We start from the raw sequence: 18,498 nt of genomic DNA on the forward strand, positions 1-18,498 counted from the left end.
ATATCCAATTTGCTTCTCTTTTACCTTCAGCAATGTGCTTACCTACCCGACACCCTGATATTTTAAACTCTCATATTGGGGCATTCCAAGCCACTGTTAAAGGGACACTGAACCAAAAAAATTTTCTTTCGTGATTCATATAGAGCATGAAATTTTAAGCAACTTTCTTATTTATTCCTATTATCATTTTTTTCTTCATTCTCTTGGTATCTTTATTTGAAATGCAAGAATGTAAGTTTAGATGCCAGCCCATTTTTGGTGAACAACCTGGGTTGTTCTTGCCGATTGGTGGATAAATTCATCCACCAATAAAAAAGTGCTGTCCAGAGTCCTGAACTAATACAAAAGCTTAGATGCCTTCTTTTTCAAATAATAATACTAAGAGAACGAAGAAAAATTGATAATAGGAGTAAATTGCTTAAAATTGCATGCTCTATCCGAATCACGAAAGAAAAAATTTGGGTTCAGTGTCCCTTTAATAAACACTCAGTCTGTGCTGCATTTCATGCTGTAAATTGTAGTTCTGATACCTCCATGTGACCTTTAACTCTCAACATGCAATAAACAAAACTACAGATGCAGCTGTTGTAATCTGGTGCTTTCAGTATATAAATGGGGAGAGCAATACCAAGTGTCAGGAATGTTAGCACCAGGACATACTTTTGAGGTGCCACTGGCTCCCTATACTTATCAAGCTATGGACTTATCATGATTTTAACTTTTATGCCAACAGATCAGTCCAAACTCTTGAAAACATCTGAAAAACATATTTCAGTTACATCAAGAAATGGTGAACCTGAAGAAGTAAAACGCCGTAATAGGAGTTCTTGCAAAAAATCTAGGAATATTATGACGGAAGAATTAAACATAAGTTTTGCTAAACCCCGCATGATCTATGAGACAGGAGATGCCAAAATGTTTTGCACAGCTACAACTACTAAGGCCTGTACCCAAAAAAGCAATGCTGCACTGGAAGGAGACAGCAATGATGAGAAGCCTAATGCTAGTGATTCACAGCAGCTGTCACACTCCGTGGAAAAACCATATTCATGCCCAGAATGTGAAAAAAGTTTTAACCAAAAATCATGTCTTGTTAGACACCTTAAAATACACACAGGAGAGAAACCATTCATATGTTCTGATTGTGGAAAGGGATTCAGCCAAAATTCATCCCTTCTGAGACATCAGAAACTGCACACAGGAGATAACGAATTTACATGTACTGTTTGCGGAAAGTGTTTTACCCAGAAATCAGCTCTTGTTAGACATCATATAATCCACACAGGAGAAAGGCCATATTCTTGTTCTTACTGTGGGAAATGTTTTAACGATAAGACAAGTTTTAGTAGACATCAAAGAATTCATACCGGGGAAAATCTGTTTGCGTGCGCTGAATGCGGAAAATGTTTTGTACAACATTCAAACTTTATTAGACATGAGAAGATTCATTTGAAAGAGAAATACAGTAGATCATTGATTCTCAGACGTTTATGGGGTGAAGGATCCAGTGAATAATTAATGTGATTCAGCCTCTGATCAACAACAACAAAACATGAAAACAAGTGTTTATATGACCTGCTATTTGTTTGTGATAAAGGTTTTTGTAGGGACCCCAGCTTGTACATCTGAAGAGTGATTTAAACTGGGACAGTCAGTATATTATACACTTTTAATACTATTTGTATTTACAATATAACACTCCTAACCAATGCAAAATTAGTGATTAAACACTAACTTAAAGAGACATTGTATTATAAAATTTGTTTCCCCTTAATCTGTTCCAAATGACTAGTTATACCTACTGCAGGGTAATAAATGTATGGGAAATTGTTACTTTGTGTTTATTTTCATATTTGGCATAGCTGTTTTTGCTCATTAAAACCATCACCTATTGTCTTCAAGGACATGTCCATAAAAATGGGCTGATCCTGCAGGTAAAGCAAACCTGCTCATGTTATGTGTGTCTAAACACGCAGCCTAATAGATATTGAAATGCTAATTATAGGGGGGCAATGAGCACAACCAGCTGTTTCAGATACCAATTCTTTTGTTCCCCCGACTGGGAGGTTAAAGGGATATGAAAATTAAAACTTTTCTTTTGTGATTTGGACAGAGCATACAGAAAATAGTGCTGGCATCAAGTGCTCTTGCAGATGGAAAACATTATTGTAAAACTGCTGCCATAAAGTGCTCCTCAGCTTATGTCCCTGCTTTTTAACAAATGATACCAAGGGAACAAAGAAAAATAGATAACCAAAGTAAATTAGAAATTTGTTAAAAATGGCATGCTCTACCTGAATCATAAAAGGAAAAAATGTTGGTTTCATATACCTTTAATTAGTGCTATTACTTCCTGTTTACATAGCTTTTCTACATAGTATATTTTCATTATTGTTATTATTATGATTTATTTGCAAAGCTCAGCAAAATTCTGTAGGTATTGGTTTCAACTGGCAAAAGCCGCTATTTCAAGCAAAGAAATAAATAAAGGTAAAGGAGTGGTTTGCAGACAATTAAATACACTCCAGACCATTAAGAGCACATCTAAGGGGAGAAAAATTACAATGTCCCATTAATATTTATTTTTGAGGAACTTCTGAAATAAATACTACAAAATATAACTTATTGGTTGAGAGAAATTATTGCTTATCAGGTTACATTTTAGAGTAGGTATAAGGGAAATCATACTAGTATGTAGTGATACCCGTATATTTATTTTTCTTTCCAATGGCATGGAGAGTCCACAAATCCATTCTAATTACTAGTGGGAATTTAACTCTTGGCCACCAGGAGGAGGCAAAGAACACCCCAGCAAAGCTTTAAGTATCCTCCCACTTCCCACAATCCCCCAGTCATTCTTTGCCTTGTACATCAGGAGGATGTGCGAAGATGGTGTCTGAAGATATTTAATCCTTTAATGGGTAGTTTCCCTGCAGGCAAGGATTGGGGCAATGCTGTGTCCACATAATCCTCTTTAGTAATAGTTGTGGTGGCTTTTAGCAGTTGGAAGTCGGTGAGGTAGTCCTTGCTTCCCTTCCAATATTTATGCTAACCCCTACATAGAAATTCAGGGTTGGTTACTCTGCTATTCTTTTTCTTCAGGTCCCTGTCAGAGGTCGGCTGAGTCTGTCATACCTAGCTGTTCCTGCCCTGAAGCTATATTCCACAGGTAAGTGCTTTTTACCTTCTAGGTTAGAAGGATATGGCACTTCTGGGGGTTAATATCCCTCTTAGTGGAAGTTTGGGGATAATGCCTGTCACGGGAGACCAGCACTCTATACCGTTGTTTAACTGGGATCATTTCAATGAGCAAAACGAATGGTGAAATAAATTGTACTTTATTCACTAAAAATAGGCAAACACACAGAAGTACACAAAATACAGAAAGAACACACTCACTTTGGGGCTAGGAGAAAAACTACCCTGTTCTATCAGCCACAGTCAGTAGAATCCAGGTAAATACAAATAGTCCTCAAGAATTTGAATTAGGCTGTTTCCTTTCAGATTAATACTTTAGCATTCTAAAACAAATACATTTTGTCCCCAACCCAAAAAAAATATTTTCCTTTATATTGATAAATCTCTAGCGTTTCTAACACCACCCACAGTATTTTCAATAACTTGACATTTCAAATACATTGAATATCTACATGATTATCAATAATTTAATAAAACCATTCTCTGAAAATTAGTATTCTTTTAAAAATAACATTCTTTTCTAAGTACTTCTTATTTCAATTCCTCCAAAAAATCTTAATAAATTGTTTTTAGGGATTTTAAAACTTAAAAATATTATTCATTATGTATTTTTTATGTATTTTTTTTATTTTTATTTTATGTATTTTTTATGTTATTTTTAATGTTATTTAATATATGTATAAAAAGTGTATCTCACATTAATATTGTAAGCGTTCGCAACCAATCTTTTTAATAGGGACAATATAAACTTATCTGGTCCTTTAAGAAACTATAATCAATTTGGTTAGTTTTTAGTTTCAATTATTAATTTTAATATTAACCATTTGCATATTGCTAAATGTAATACAACTGTAACATTTATAAAATTTATAAAGCTGAAAAAGTAATAACTATCTATATTGGTTAACCCCTTAACGACACGCGTCGTACAGGGTACGTCTTGCACAAACTGGTCTTTAAAGACCAGCGACGTACCCTGTACGACGTTGGGGTTGAAAGCGGCTGGAAGCGATCCTGATCGCTTCCAGCCGCTTTCCGGTTATTGTAGTGATGCCTCGATATCGAGGCATCACTGCAATAACATTTTTCCCCATCCGATGCAGCGGACATCGATGCCGCGATCGTTGGTGGGTGGGAGCAGACGTGGGAGGCGGGTGGGCGGCGATCGATGGCTTACCGGTGGGCGGGATCGTGGGCGGGATTGCTGGGGGGCGCGCACAGGGGAGGCGGGCGGGCGCGTGCACGGGGAGGGAGCGGGTGGGAAGCGTTACACTATGGAACAGTGGTTTCTATTTAGAGGGAGAGAGGGGGGATAAATATGTTAATCGAAGGGATCTGGGAGGGGGTGGGGGTTTAGTCTTGGGGGGGGGAAGCTACACTACAGAAAAGTGGGGGAAAAATAAAAAATATAAAAAAATGTTTGTAAACTGGGTACTGGCAGACAGCTGCCAGTACCCAAGATGGCTCCCAATAATGTAGAGGGGGAGGGTTAGAGAGCTGTTTGGGGGGGGGGATCAGGGAGGTTTGGGGCTGAGGGATCCTACACAGCAGCATATGTAAATATGCTCCAAAAAAGAAAGAAAAAAGATACCTTTTATTTTAGTACTGGCAGACTTTCTGCCAGTACTTAAGATGGCGGGGACAATTGTGGGGTGGGGGAGGGAAGAGAGCTGTTTGGGAGGGATCAGTGGGTCTGATGTGTCAGGTGGGAGGCTGATCTCTACACTAAAGCTAAAATTAACCCTGCAAGCTCCCTACAAGATCCCTAATTAACCCCTTCACTGCTAGCCATAATACACGTGTGATGTGCAGCGGCATTTAGCAGCCTTCTAATTACCAAAAAGCATTGCCAAAGCCATATATGTCTGCTATTTCTGAACAAAGGGGATACCAGAGAAGCATTTACAACCATTTGTGCCATAATTGCACAAGCTGTTTGTAAATAATTTCAGTGAGAAACCTAAAATTGCGAAAAAAAATAAGTTTTTTTTAAATTTGATCGCATTTGGCGGTGAAATGGTGGCATTAAATTTACCAAAATGGGCCTAGATCAATACTTTGGGTTGTCTACTACACTACACTAAAGCTAAAATTAACTCTACAAGCTCCCTACATGCTCCCTAATTAACCCCTTCACTGCTGGGCATAAAACACGTGTGGCGCGCAGTGGCATTTAGCAGCCTTCTAATTACCAAAAAGCAACGCCAAAGCCATATAAGGCTGCTATTTCTGAACAAAGGGGATCCCAGAGAAGCACTTACAACCATTTATGCCATAATTGCACAAGTTGTTTGTAAATAATTTCTGTGAGAAACCTAAAGTTTGTGAAAAAGTGAACATTTTTTTTTATTTGATCGCATTTGGCGGTGAAATGGTGGCATGAAATATACCAAAATGGGCCTAGATCAATACTTTGGGATGTCTTCTAAAAAAAAATATATACATGTCAAGGGATATTTAGGTATTCCTGACAGATATCAGGGTTCCAATGTAACTAGCGCTCATTTTGAAAAAAAGTGGTTTTGAAATAGCAAAGTGCTACTTGTATTTATGGCCCTATAACTTGCAAAAAAAGCAAAGAAGATGTAAACATTGGGTATTTCTAAACTCAGGACAAATTTTAGAAACTATTTAGCATGGTTGTTGTTTGGTGGTTGTAGATGTGTAACAGATTTTGGGGGTCAAAGTTAGAAAACGTGTGTTTTTTTCCATTTTTTCCTCATATTTTATAATATTTTTAATAGTAAATTATAAGATATGATGAAAATAATGGTATCTTTAGAAAGTCCATTTAGTGGCGAGAAAAACGGTATATAATATGTGTGGGTACAGTAAACGAGTAAGAGGAAAATTACAGCTAAACACAAACACAGCAGAAATTTAAAAATAGCCCTGGTCCTTAAGGGAAAGAAATTGAAAAATGGCCGTGTCCTTAAGGGGTTAATTGCACTTGGCACTTTAAGAATTGTTTGTAAATATCCCTATAAAAGGCTTCAGGTTTTGAATGCAAGGTAGAGCTTGACAAAGGCGTAACAGCCAAAACGCGTTGTTAATCCTCCCTCTGATGATCCTTACTTGAATTTTTAGTGCTCCGTAACCCACAGACGCTAAACGGCGCATTGGAGTTGCCGGTTTTGGTCAGATTAAAGGAGATCCGTTGTGAATCCTGCTTAAAAAGACTGCCAGCCTGGAAACTAACCTTTGACCAATCCCAGAGAGTCGTCCGACACCATCCGGTGTAAGTAATACGATAGCACTGTATATTTGGAACTCTATTTGCTGGTGACAAGTTCTTTTGTCTCTCTTTCTCCTATACAGGAAATTCAAATTATAAGGAGACTGAGAGGAGACTTCTTTGTGTGGAGATAATTCTCTAATATCTGTATGTCTATGAACTTACAGAGTGCTTTTGTTTTATTACTACACTCAACTCAGTAATCCAATTAGGGTACTTATGTTGTGTATGCAATTTTGTATGTAATTTTTTGTGTCATTTAATTTTTTTGTGTCAATTGATCTTATTAAGTTTGGTGTGTAGGGTTTGTTGTGCAATCACTACCGCAAAGATTATATATTTATTGTGTTGTTTTTATATTAAGCTATTTTAAGCACCACAGATTTTAGCTTGGGTTAGCTCTTTCTGTTAGAACTAAAATTCTCTAATTATCTTTCTAATTACGCCTGTAAGGTGTTTTGGAGAAATCACCTGTATCTGTTTGGCATTATTAACCACTTTGTGAGCGCAGCTCATTCTTTGTTTAAAACAGTCTTGTTATAGTCCCTTAAAGAGCTCTCTGGTAATCGACCCCTGTATAGTTCAGGCAACTTGGAATAACTCCCACGCAAAGTTGTTTTGAAAACTGCCCATCTCTCTTGTCAGCTCACAACACGCCCCCTAGCGATGATCTTAGCAACCAATCGTAACCCAGCACAGAGAGGGGCATCACTGTTAACAGCTGTCAGTCCCACCCCCTGATCACCTGCTGAGATTGTAGTCAGTCTGGCTGAGGATGTACAAATGCAGCCTTTTGAAGTGCCAGATCTGAGGGTAATAGTTGGACCAGATACCACTTTTGTCCCTAGAAGATTTACTGCCATGAGTAATTAACTCTCTGCTTTGAAGCAGGCTGCTCAGATATGTAAATCAGTATTTTAAACAGAGACTGTGGAAATCTTTCTTTGTACACTGGCTTGTGACATAATTTGTACAAATAGAATTACACCACTGTTATTGACATACATGCATGAGAGACAAGCCCCAAAACACAGAATAAGGGAAACCATGTGGGCCCAACCCCCCATCAGTGAACCTGGGCACCCACTCTTCCGTCACACCTCCCCCCCTACGATAAGGGCAATGTTACGACCTGCGCACTAAGTTGGGTCCCTATATCTATCTGGATCACTGTGCCTCCCTGCCTAGCTTCCCCTAGGAGGTCAGGTAGAGCATTGCTCACCGGGTCCCCCATCGGTGGGCTACAGATAGCTATCACTGATGCCACACTCTGTGCATATTTATGTGATAGGTCCCTGTCCATCCTGTCTGGCTATCTAACTGTGCAACTTAGTTGCACTCATTCATCGCTCTGAGGACTGGGTACCGTCCAGACCAGGCCCCCATTAGTTCTGCTGAGTGGGTTTTAGAACAAGCACTTGCTGACCTCAGATGAATGTCCGGCTACGGGCATGCTGGTCATACCAAGCTTTCTGCTTGGTCTGAGCCTCCCTGAGGTTAGCCTGTGCCAACCCCATAAGCGATTTCAATCTCTGAGATCTACCACATACTGGAGCACAGACACATCAGTAGTGGTAGTCTCCCCTTCCCATCCCTCACGGAATAAGTCCAAAGGTCCCCGCACCCTGCGCCCATATAGCAGCTCAAAGGGAGAGAACCCGGTAGATTCTTGCAGAACCTCTCGGTACGCGAACAGCAAATGCTGCAGGTGAATCTCCCAGTCCTTCCCTTCAGCCTCCATAAAAGCCTGCAGCATCTGCTTCAGGGTACCATTGAACCGCTCACACAACCCGTTAGTTTGGGGGTGGTCAGGGGTCGTGCGCTGGTGCTTCAACCCGCACGTCTCCCAGAGACAATATAGCAATTCACTAATGAATTGCGGCCCTTGTTCAGTTAGGATCTCACTTTTTGAAACCTACTCTAGTAAAAATCCCTAACAGTGCCTTAGCCACTGCCTTAGCATCTATGGAGGTAAGCGCTACAGCCTTATGGTACCGGGTGGGAAAATCCACCAACGTGAGGATATAGCGTTTGCCCGACCAACTGGGAAACATAAGGTGACCCACTAAATCCATAACTACCAGCTGAAATGGTTCCCCAATTACCAGTAACGGGTCTGACCCACCGGCAAAGGCAAACTCGGACGCCCAAAGTCTCATGCCGTCCAAACTGGGATCAGACCGCACTGTGTCCCTAATTCTGGCCACCCACCCTTAGTCTCTAAGTCGGGGGACACAGGGACAGGTGACGGGGAAGGTAAGTCAGGGGGCCCTAATGACTCAGCCTGGCTTACCTGCCTGGTCTCCGCATAGACCTCTGGAACTGTTGGTCCCAAAGGCAGGGGGACGACGGGTTCTGTATTGGTAATCCTTGCTGACTGGCTCCTGGTGATTGCTGCAACAGGAGCCAGCTCCATGGTAAATACACATGTCACATGCCCAATCCAGGTAATACACCCACCTCCCTCATGCCTCTTCCAGCTCCCCAATCCAAAAAGACCTGGGCAATTTGGAGGGACCACGGTCCTCCATCCGGCATGGTCACTTGCATCCCAGGCCCTGGGAGTAAATCCGGCTGCCTGTCAGTCCCCAGTAGTCACCGTTCGTAGATGCTTCTGCCGGACATCGATGGGCTGCATCCTGACTGGTGCAACCTGATGCCCTTCCATCTCTACTGTGGGGCCCCGAGGTCCAAGTACAGATCTCTCTGCCGCCGCCCCCCTTAGGGTTGGTGCCACGGTTGCACTTGGTTCCTCTCTGTGTGCCAGCCGCACACGGACGACCGGCCTTGCAGCTGGGGTGCTTTGCCCCTGACGGGGTACCCTGTAATTGTCCTGATCTGGACAATCTGGTTGGATGTGACCCACTTTGTTGCAATGGTAACACCGCCGCTCGTGCTTAAATTCTGCAGCTTTGGGGGCACCCGCTTCAGCTGACTTGGGTGCTCACAGAGCGGTATTTGTAATTCCTTTAGCTAGCACAGCCACATGTTTAGGAGTCAGTTTTTTGTGAATGACTGACCACAAACTCATCCCCCAGCTTAGCAGCTTCCACATGGGTTTTAGGTTTACGGTTTACCCACATCCCTACACCCACTTAGTCCCATGGAAGGCCATGCGAGCACCATATTCCACGTAGGACTCTTGGGGTAACTTTTCCTCATTCCTGAACTTGCCCCTGTAAGTTTCTGGGGTGAGTGCATACTGCACCAAGATCATAGCCTTCACATGGCCATAATCATCCCCATCCTCACCAGGGATGGACTGCAAAGTCCTTTTAACTGTGGTGGTCCACTTGGGCGGCCGACTGCTCACCGTTGCCAAAGTGGGAGTGGGGTGTTGTTCCATGAATGGCTGCCAACATTCGAATTCGCTCATCGGTTGTTGCCCCTCTCCCCATGAGGCCAGGAGTGCGGTGAGTCCAGTAGCCACAGGGACTACCCCCTCCGCACTCCCCAAAACAAGTCTATCCGTATCCAGACGGTCACCCTCACCCTCCACATGTCCTTCCACCACCGGAGCTGGATTAATCTCCTGCACCCCGGGTTGTCTGCAGGCTGCTGCCACTGCAACTGAGGGGCCCTTCCCCTCCGGACAAGCAAATCCTGCTTCATGAGCATCCAAGTCCTGCTCCACCTCTGTCTTGGAACGACCATCCGTTGGTATCCCATAGCTGCTACACCGGTGCACAATCCTGGCGCGATCCCATGATCGGAATCGTCCAGACCGCTGGTCCATGTTCGCTTGCTGGCACTAAGCTAAGTGACAGATAGAACCTGTGCCTTTCCTGATCTGTGTAACGTGTGTAAGTAACTATTTGTTTTGAGGGCTAGCAATCAGCAAGCTCTCTTTTATGTTAGACCCCGCAGGATTTTAAACATAAAAGCTCAATGATCCCACCACTGCCACCATTAATTTCCTTTTAGAGCCTGTCACGGGAGACCAGCACTCTATACCGTTGTTTAACTGGGATCATTTCAATGAGCAAAATAAATAGTGAAATAAATTGTACTTTATTTACTAAAAATAGACAAACACACAGAAGTACACAAAACACAGAAAGAACACACTCACTTTGGGGCTAGGAGAAAAACTACCCTGTTCTATCAGCCACAGTCAGTAGAATCCAGGTAAATACAAATAGTCCTCGTGCACAGTCTTGTTATAGTCCCTTAGAGAGCTTTGATCTTCAATCCGCTTTCGGCTTTCTGAGCCAAAGATCATCGGAGCCTTTCTCTCCTGCTAATTCCGGAGGGGGTGAAGAGTGAAAGCAACCAAGCCTTTGTTAATTACTGTGGTGAATTTGTGAGCCTGCATTTTTGAGTGGTTGTACTCTTAGCTCTAAATACAGCGCTCTTGTCCTCCTTGTGTCACCGGAGGGGTGAGTTTACCTCAGCAGGGCTGGGGATATAGAAATGCCTGTTTCTTTCCCTTCAAATTTACTAAAAGCATTTATTAAAATATTTGAATTTGTGGGATTATTTACAACTTTTTTGTTTGGCATCTGTATATTGATTTTTATTATCTGTGAATCAATACCCTTTGTAGGACTTATGGATTCTGATATATCTTTGTCCTTTGCTAAATGTTTATATTGCATTGAGGCTCAGGTTATTCCTCCTGTGCAGTTTTGTTCCACATGTGTGAATAAAATGTTACTTTGCAGAAATAAAGATACCCTTTCAGAGCCATCTGTTTCTCAGGATAATGTTGTCCATGACATGCCTCATGTTTCTCCTCAAACGTCCCAGTCTTTAGCAGTTACACAAGCAGTGCCCTGCGGTTCCTCTGTCAGATCCTGGGGGTGTATATTTACCAGGTGATTTTGCTGTGAAACTGACTTCTGCCGTTTCTGTAGCTCTGAGTGCCTTACCTATTTCAGGTAAACGAAAGAGAAAATCTAAGAACATTTCTTCTAAGTCATGTATTTCTGATTCCGCCAAGTCTGCTTTAGCCAGTTTATCTCAGCTATCTGAGGAGGATCACTCCTCGGTTGCTTCTGAGGGTGAGATTTCAGAATCTGAATCTGCTGTAGTTAGTACAGCAGACTCAGAGGAGATTCATTTTAGATTTAAGCTTGAGCACCTCTGTTTACTTTTGAAAGAGGTTCTAGCTACTTTTGAGGATTCTGAAACTCCTAAAAAGGCTAATAAACTCAAAAGAGTCTTTGATGTCAAACCCAAATCTGTGAAAGTATTTCCTGTTCCAGATCGCATGTCTGACATTATATCTCAGGAATGGGAGAAGCCAGGTGTTCCTTTTTCCCCATCTCCTGTTTTTTAAAAAAAGGTTTCCTGTTGCAAACTCTGTGCGAGACCTTTGGCGCACTGTTCCTAAAGTAGAGGGCGCTATATATCCACATTAGCCAAGAGAACCACTATTCCTCTAGAGGATAGTACCTTCTTTAAAGATCCTATGGATAGGAAACTGGAAGGTTACTTAAGAAAGATGTTTCTTCACCAGGGTCTACAATGGCAATCAGTTGCTAGTATTGTGGTGGTCGCTGGTGCCGCCTTGTATTGGTGCGACTCCTTGTCGGATCCGATTTTGGAGGAGACTACAATAGAGGAGATCCAAGACACGATCAAGGCTTTAAAGCTGGCTTATACCTTTATCTGTGATGCCAGCATGCAAGTGGTCCGTTTGGGTGCAAAGATTTCTAGCTTTGCCGTTCTATTTCGCAGAGCTTTGTGGCTAAAGTCTTGGTCTGCTGACGTGGTATCCAAATCTAAACTTCTGTCTCTTCCCTTTAAGAGTAAGACTTTATTTGGTCCTGGTCTGCCTGAAATAATTTCCACGGTCACAGGTGGAAAGTGCGCTTTTCTGCCGCAGGATAAGAAGGTTAGACCTAAAGGTCGCCAAACTTCTAGTTTTCATTCCTTTTGCAACTTCAAGGGACAAAAATCATCCTCTTCTTCCAAACCTGAGCAAGCCAAAACCTCATGGAGGTTTAACCAGCCTTGGAATAAGGGTAAGCAATTCAAGAAGCCTTCCTCTGAGAACAAGTCAGCATGAAGAGTCCGCCTACAATCCAATCTTGGATCAATTAGGAGGCAGGCAATGTCCCCAATCCAGTGGATGTAGTCTCCCAGGGATACAGGATAGGATTCAAATTGTGTCCTTGCAGAGGCAGATTTCTCCTGTCAAGATTATCTGCAAACCAGATAAAGAGAGAGGCTTTCTTAAACTGTGTCAAGGATCTCACTTATCTAGGAGTGAATGTCCCAGTTCCTCTGGCGGAACAGGGTCAAGGATTCTATGCCAACCTATTTGTGGTTCCCAAGAAAGAGGGAACTTTTCGACCCATTTTAGACCTCAAGTGTCTCAACAAATTTCTCAGGGTTCCGCCCTTAAAAATTGAGACTATTCGTTCTATACTCCCTTTAGTTCAGAAGGGTCAGTTTATGACTACCATCAACCTGAAGGGCATGTATCCTCATGTTCCTATTCACAAAGAACATTTCCAATTCCTGCGGTTTGCCTTTTTGGACAAACACTTCCAATTTGTAGCCTTACCTTTCGGCCTAGCCACTGCCCCTCAAATATTTACGAAGGTTCTAGGGGCTCTTCTGGCAGTGGCCAGATCTCAAGGAATTGCGGTGGCACCATACCTGGACGATATCTTGGTTCAGGCGCTATCTTTTCATTTAGCAAGATCCCATATGGATTCTCTGTTGTTGATTCTCCGGGTGGAAGGTGAATCTGGAAAAGAGTTGGTGCTCAGGAGTTAAATTCCCACTAGTAATTAGAATGGATTTGTGGACTCTCTATGCCAGGAAAGAAAATAATTCATCAGGTACGCATACATTTTGTTTTTATGCATATTATACCTTATTTCAGGTAAACAGCCTGTTTGTCTATATGATTTCTGCATACTGACATTATGTACCTAATACCAATTCCAGCGTTTTTAAGGGATAGAAAACAACACATTAGTCTGTTAGCAAAAATAGCTAGGCTTTAGGAGCACTCCAGGGATATAAGCCTACTATGGCCTCGCTTCCATTGAGTCGTTAAAAATGGAGCCGTAAGCTACCGAAGCGGGCCGACAGCTAAAAGTAATTTACGGCTGCATTTTAGTACCAGGTTTCCATTGAAAAGATTAGCGTGTTGCGCGCAGTCGCTCTTTTCGTGTAGCTGTAAGTTAACGTTGTGTTAACGCTTCCATCTAACGTCGGATTTCTTGAAAATCAATTAGTTGCTAAGGTAACCCGACCTTACGCTATAGAATTTACGTTTAACGTCCGTGCTTCTTACCTGTGATCGCCTCTCAAGAAAAATAAAAACACTTATCCATATTTTTAATAATCAAATACTATTTTCTAATATAATTATATTTAACACTTCATAAATATTAGTAATATTTATTGCTGCCCTAGGCATAGGTCTAGTTTGCATTCTGTATATATGTTCTTGCATATATTATTATATTTAAATATATATTGATATTTCTATTAGAATATAAGTTCAACTATTTCTATACATGAGACAACAATAAATATTACTTATAACAATTTATTTCTACATTAAAACACTTGCATTATTTGCAAGTTTTATAATTTAAATAGAAAATAGGTCTCAGAAAGCACAATTTTCCTCTTTTACACCTAGTTGAGCTGGGGGTAATATTTCTCAATGTATCGACAGCCTCCGACAATGTATTAACGGTTAGCGCTTTCATTGGAAACCTGGTATAATTTATCGATTAACGGCTTCTATTACTTTCTATGGGACGCGAAGATCTTTTCGGCAGCCGAAGTCCGGCTGCCGATATTGAGGTATAACGCGCCATTGGAAACAGTCGATAAACGATATTGCTTCCGACAGCATATTTATCAGTTTGCGAGTGCACGCAAACTGAATTACGACTCAATGGAAGCGAGGCCTAAGTATTTAATCATTTCTGGGTTGGTGAAATGCAAATGTGCTTTTGAAAATCAATCACTTTAAAGCATGTAGCATAATCAGACATACTGCAGTATGCTTACGTATGTTATATGTACCTTAACCTCTCTGGGTGGAGTAGAAAAAAACACCCATTTCAATTCATTTTTTAAACTATGCTTAATTAAGCATTTTATAGAGAAGATAATTTGAGTTTAATTCTCCTTAACTTGATAATTGAATTCTCATTTCTCAATAAGAGTTACATTGCAGAATAATTATTTTAGTAGTTCTACAAAATGACCCTTTATACAATTATGGAATTTGTTGACACAATTAGGTAATAAAATTAATAAAAGCACCTACTCTACCTTCTAATGGTTTGCTATAAAATAATGTGTATGTTTTAGTCTTTATGTATAAAACAAGATTTAATATATGCATGTTTTATTATTTCTCACACACTCTTGTAATTAACATAGAATGATTTCAGTAGTTCTCTGTGTATCTCCTCTGAGACATAAAATGTAATGGTAAATAAAAATCAAAAGACCACACAAGTCTGACCACAAACATAAATAGAAACATGACAGATAGATGTCTTAAAGGGACATTAAAAACTTGAGATGGTAATATAAAATGATAAATCATATATATAAAAAAAGTCTGTATTATACTTTCATTATTATTTTGTCCCCTTTTCCTGTAATTCCATTCTGAAATTGTGAGCTTTTCAGTCCCTGTTAGAAATGGAAGTGCAGAACACTGTTTATATTCCACACAGCCATTGCCTACACACTCTAATGACCTATTTATAACTGTCCCCAATTGCCACAGCAGAGAAGGGTAACCTAAGTTACAACATGGCAGCTCCCATTGTTTTAGAGACACTAAATCTTTACACTTATTTAGTCAATATTTTAAACAGCTAATGAAACTTTAAAAATACATCTACATGTTATTCTCAGACTAATCTTTTTCTTTGAATGCATCATTCTATCTAGCATTTATTTAGTGTTTAAAATCACTTTTAGGGCTTCTCTCTTTATTTAAGGTAGTAGGAACAAATACTCTGGACAGATGAAAAAGGGTTTACTCTCAGTAAAGAACACTGGGTCCATCAACTCTCTGTCTTTTGGGAGGTCCCTTGCTTTTGACCTTGGAAAAAGTTCTCAACATATAGAACACCCATAGACTTGAGATGATCCCCAGAGACTTTATAACTGTGACTTGCATCACAGAGGGTACCATCTTCCAGTTACGACTTAAACATACAGCTCAATCCTGTAGGATAGTGTTAGTGGTTTACCAACATTCTAGTTATCTTTACTTGACCCTGCACTTATCCACAATGTCCCAATCCAGCTATGGAATACACTTTTAGAATAAGGGTTATATGTTCCTTTGCAGTAATTGTTGAGATAATAGGTGCACGTGTATACATCCATTCTCCATGTTTTATGGTCTCCCATATATTGTTTTCCACAGATTTTCTGCTGTACTTTTTAACTGTTTGGTAAATGCAAAACAATTATACAGATTTAAATGATTTACTCTGCCTGTAAACCTGATGTTGATTTTTTGGATTAACATCTATTTCTCTTAGCATGGTGTATCCAGTCCACGGATTCATCCTTGTGGGATATTCTCAATCCCTACAGGAAGTGGCAAAGAGAGCACACAGCAGAGCTGTCCATATAGCTCCCCTCAGGCTCCGCCCCCCCAGTCATTCTCTTTGCCGCTCTAACAAGTAGCATCTCCACGGGAGGGTAAAGAGTATGTGGTGTTAGATTGTAGTTTTTATTTCTTCAATCAAGAGTTTGTTATTTTTAAATAGTGCCGGTTTGTACTATTTACTCTGAGGCAGAAAGTGATGAAGATTTCTGCTGAGAGGAAAAAGATTTTAGCATGTTGTAACTAAAATCCATTGCTGTTCCCACACAGGACTGTTGAGTACCGGAGAACTTCAGTTGGGGGGAACAGTTTGCAGGCTTAACTGCATAAGGTAGCTCAGTCACTTTTTTTCTAACAAGACTTGGTAATGCTAGAAGACTGACAGAAATCCCCATGTGGGAAGGTAAGCCATATTCTGAGACTCAGTATAGAAGGATGGCTTAGTTAAAAGGGCTTAAATCACTGGTGGACACTGTTATGGGGAAAATCGATTTATTTTTTTACTATAATCTGACATTTGCACAAGTGTTTATTATGTTTGAACACTTTTTTAGGGGTTTTATAGCCCTGGCATAATTTTAGACACCTAATTTGGCTTAGGAAGGCCCCACAACTCGGAGTGAAGATGGAGGGGGCCTATTTTCTCCGCGCCTCAGTTGCGCAGTTCTTTTGCAAGACAGCTTCATGCAAGCTTCACATGTAGAGTCCAGAGATTGCAGGAGGACTACAGGGAGGGCTTATTTTCGTTCCAAAACTAATCCCCAAGGAAGGTAGTGTGTTAAACCGGGGGCCAGCTTCAATTTGCTCCGGTTTATGGCAATAAGGGGTTAATTGGCTTGAAACTTGGTGTGCAATCATTTCAAAGCATTAGGATCATATGGTGTAAATTTCATAAAGATCGGATGTTTTTTGAGATTTGGTAAAAAAGTGTGTGACTTTTTATTATTTAAAGGCACAGTAACGTTTTTTTCAAAAAGTGTATTTTTTCTGTATTTGAGTGCTATCTAAGTCTGTCTAACATGTCTGAGCCTACAGATAGACCTTGTCTATGTGTTTAAAAGCCATGGCGGTAACCCCATTGCATTTGTGTTTAAAGTGTGCTAAAGCAACTAAGCATTTTAAAGACCATGCAGTGACACTTAAAAATGTAGCCAAGATGATTCTTTGACGGAAGTTAATGAGGATAGTCCCCCTTCCTCTCCCCATGTGTCGACACCAGTTAAGCCCCGCGCAAGCGTCGCCTAGTACCCTCTAGCGGCATTGTGCCCTATTACATTACAATAATTTAGGGCTGCAGTCATGGATAATTCCCTTGCTGCATTCTTATCCAAACTGCCAGTTTTTCCAAAAAAGCATGATAGCTCAGTTTAAGAACAGAGTATGAGCAATCAGAAGCTTTGGATGATTTATCTGTTGTGCCCCTCACAACACTTTGAAGTGGCAGTGAGGGATGGTCTGTCCAAGGGAGAAATTTCTGACACAGGAAAAGTTTCTCAGCGGGCAGATTCAGATTCCTTAGCGTTTAAATTTAAGCTGGAACACCTCCGCGTCCTGCTTAAGGGAGGTTTTAGCTACGCTGGATGATTGTGACCCACATGGTGGTCCCAGAAAAATTGTGTAAAATGGACAGGGTTTTTAGAGGTCCCTGTATACACTGATGCGTTTCCGATCCCGAAGAGGGTGGCGGATATATGTGACTAGGGAGTGGGAGAGACCAGGTGTACCTTTTGTTCCCCCTCCTATCTTTAAGAAAATGTTTCCCCATAAATGACCCAAGGTGGGGACGCGTGGCAGACTGTCCCTAAGGTAGAGGGAGCAGTTTCACACTCTTGCTAAGCGAACAACTATACCAATAGAAGGACAACTTGTGCTTTTAAAGATCCTATGGATAAAAAAATTGAAGGTTTGCTGAAGAAAATGTTTGGTTCAGCAAGGTTTCCTTCTTCAGCACCAATTGCCGTGCATTATTCCTGTAACTACTGCAGCGGCTTTTTTGGGTTGAGGCGCTGGAGGAGTCGCTCCAGAGGGAGACTTCATATGACGAAGTCATGGATAGAATTCAGGCTCTAAAGCTGGCGAATTCTTTTATCAGAGATGCGCTTTAACAATTAGCTAAGTAGCGGCGAAAGATTCTGGATTTGCCATTATGGCGCAGAGAGCGCTTTGGCTCAAATAATTTAAGGATAGTGAGCTTTGAGAATGTGAGCTAATGTCAATTAGGGTTAGAGTAAAAAATACAAAAATGTATAAATTAATCTGCATCCGCATATTATTTATACACTTGTATATATTTTTATATTTTTCTATATTTTTCATATTATTATACATTGTATATTGTTTAAAATAAGTAGTTATGTATCCTTTAGGTGTAATGATCACAGATGACCACTAGAGGGTCACATTTCCCTAATGTAGGTGCATTTTTGGCGCCTTGTGGAGGGTATTTAAATGTTGGTGTGTTGTTTAATAAAGATATAGCATGAGGAAGGAGCTGTGACCCCGAAACGTT

At 40.8% G+C, this 18,498-nt stretch overlaps 1 protein-coding gene across 7 annotated transcripts in view; it reads left to right on the plus strand.

Moving 5' to 3' along the window:
- LOC128638507 (oocyte zinc finger protein XlCOF7.1) overlaps window positions 1–18,498 on the plus strand; it is a 254,740-nt gene that overhangs the window by 187,658 nt on the left and 48,584 nt on the right. For 4 of the 7 annotated variants that reach the window (XM_053690500.1, XM_053690497.1, XM_053690501.1 and 1 more), the window contains one exon: window positions 734–2,621. The exons of 1 other annotated variant lie outside the window; for it this stretch is intronic. In XM_053690500.1, coding sequence (XP_053546475.1) covers window positions 734–1,515 — 782 coding nt within the window. In that variant the 3' untranslated portion in view covers window positions 1,516–2,621. Of the gene's footprint in view, window positions 1–733; window positions 2,622–6,285; window positions 6,437–18,498 lie in introns of those variants that run through there. 2 more of the 7 variants (XM_053690502.1, XM_053690503.1) reach the window with 1 other exon arrangement.

The sequence above is a fragment of the Bombina bombina genome, chromosome 8, assembly GCF_027579735.1.
Source record: "Bombina bombina isolate aBomBom1 chromosome 8, aBomBom1.pri, whole genome shotgun sequence".
NCBI classification, from domain to species: domain Eukaryota; kingdom Metazoa; phylum Chordata; class Amphibia; order Anura; family Bombinatoridae; genus Bombina; species Bombina bombina.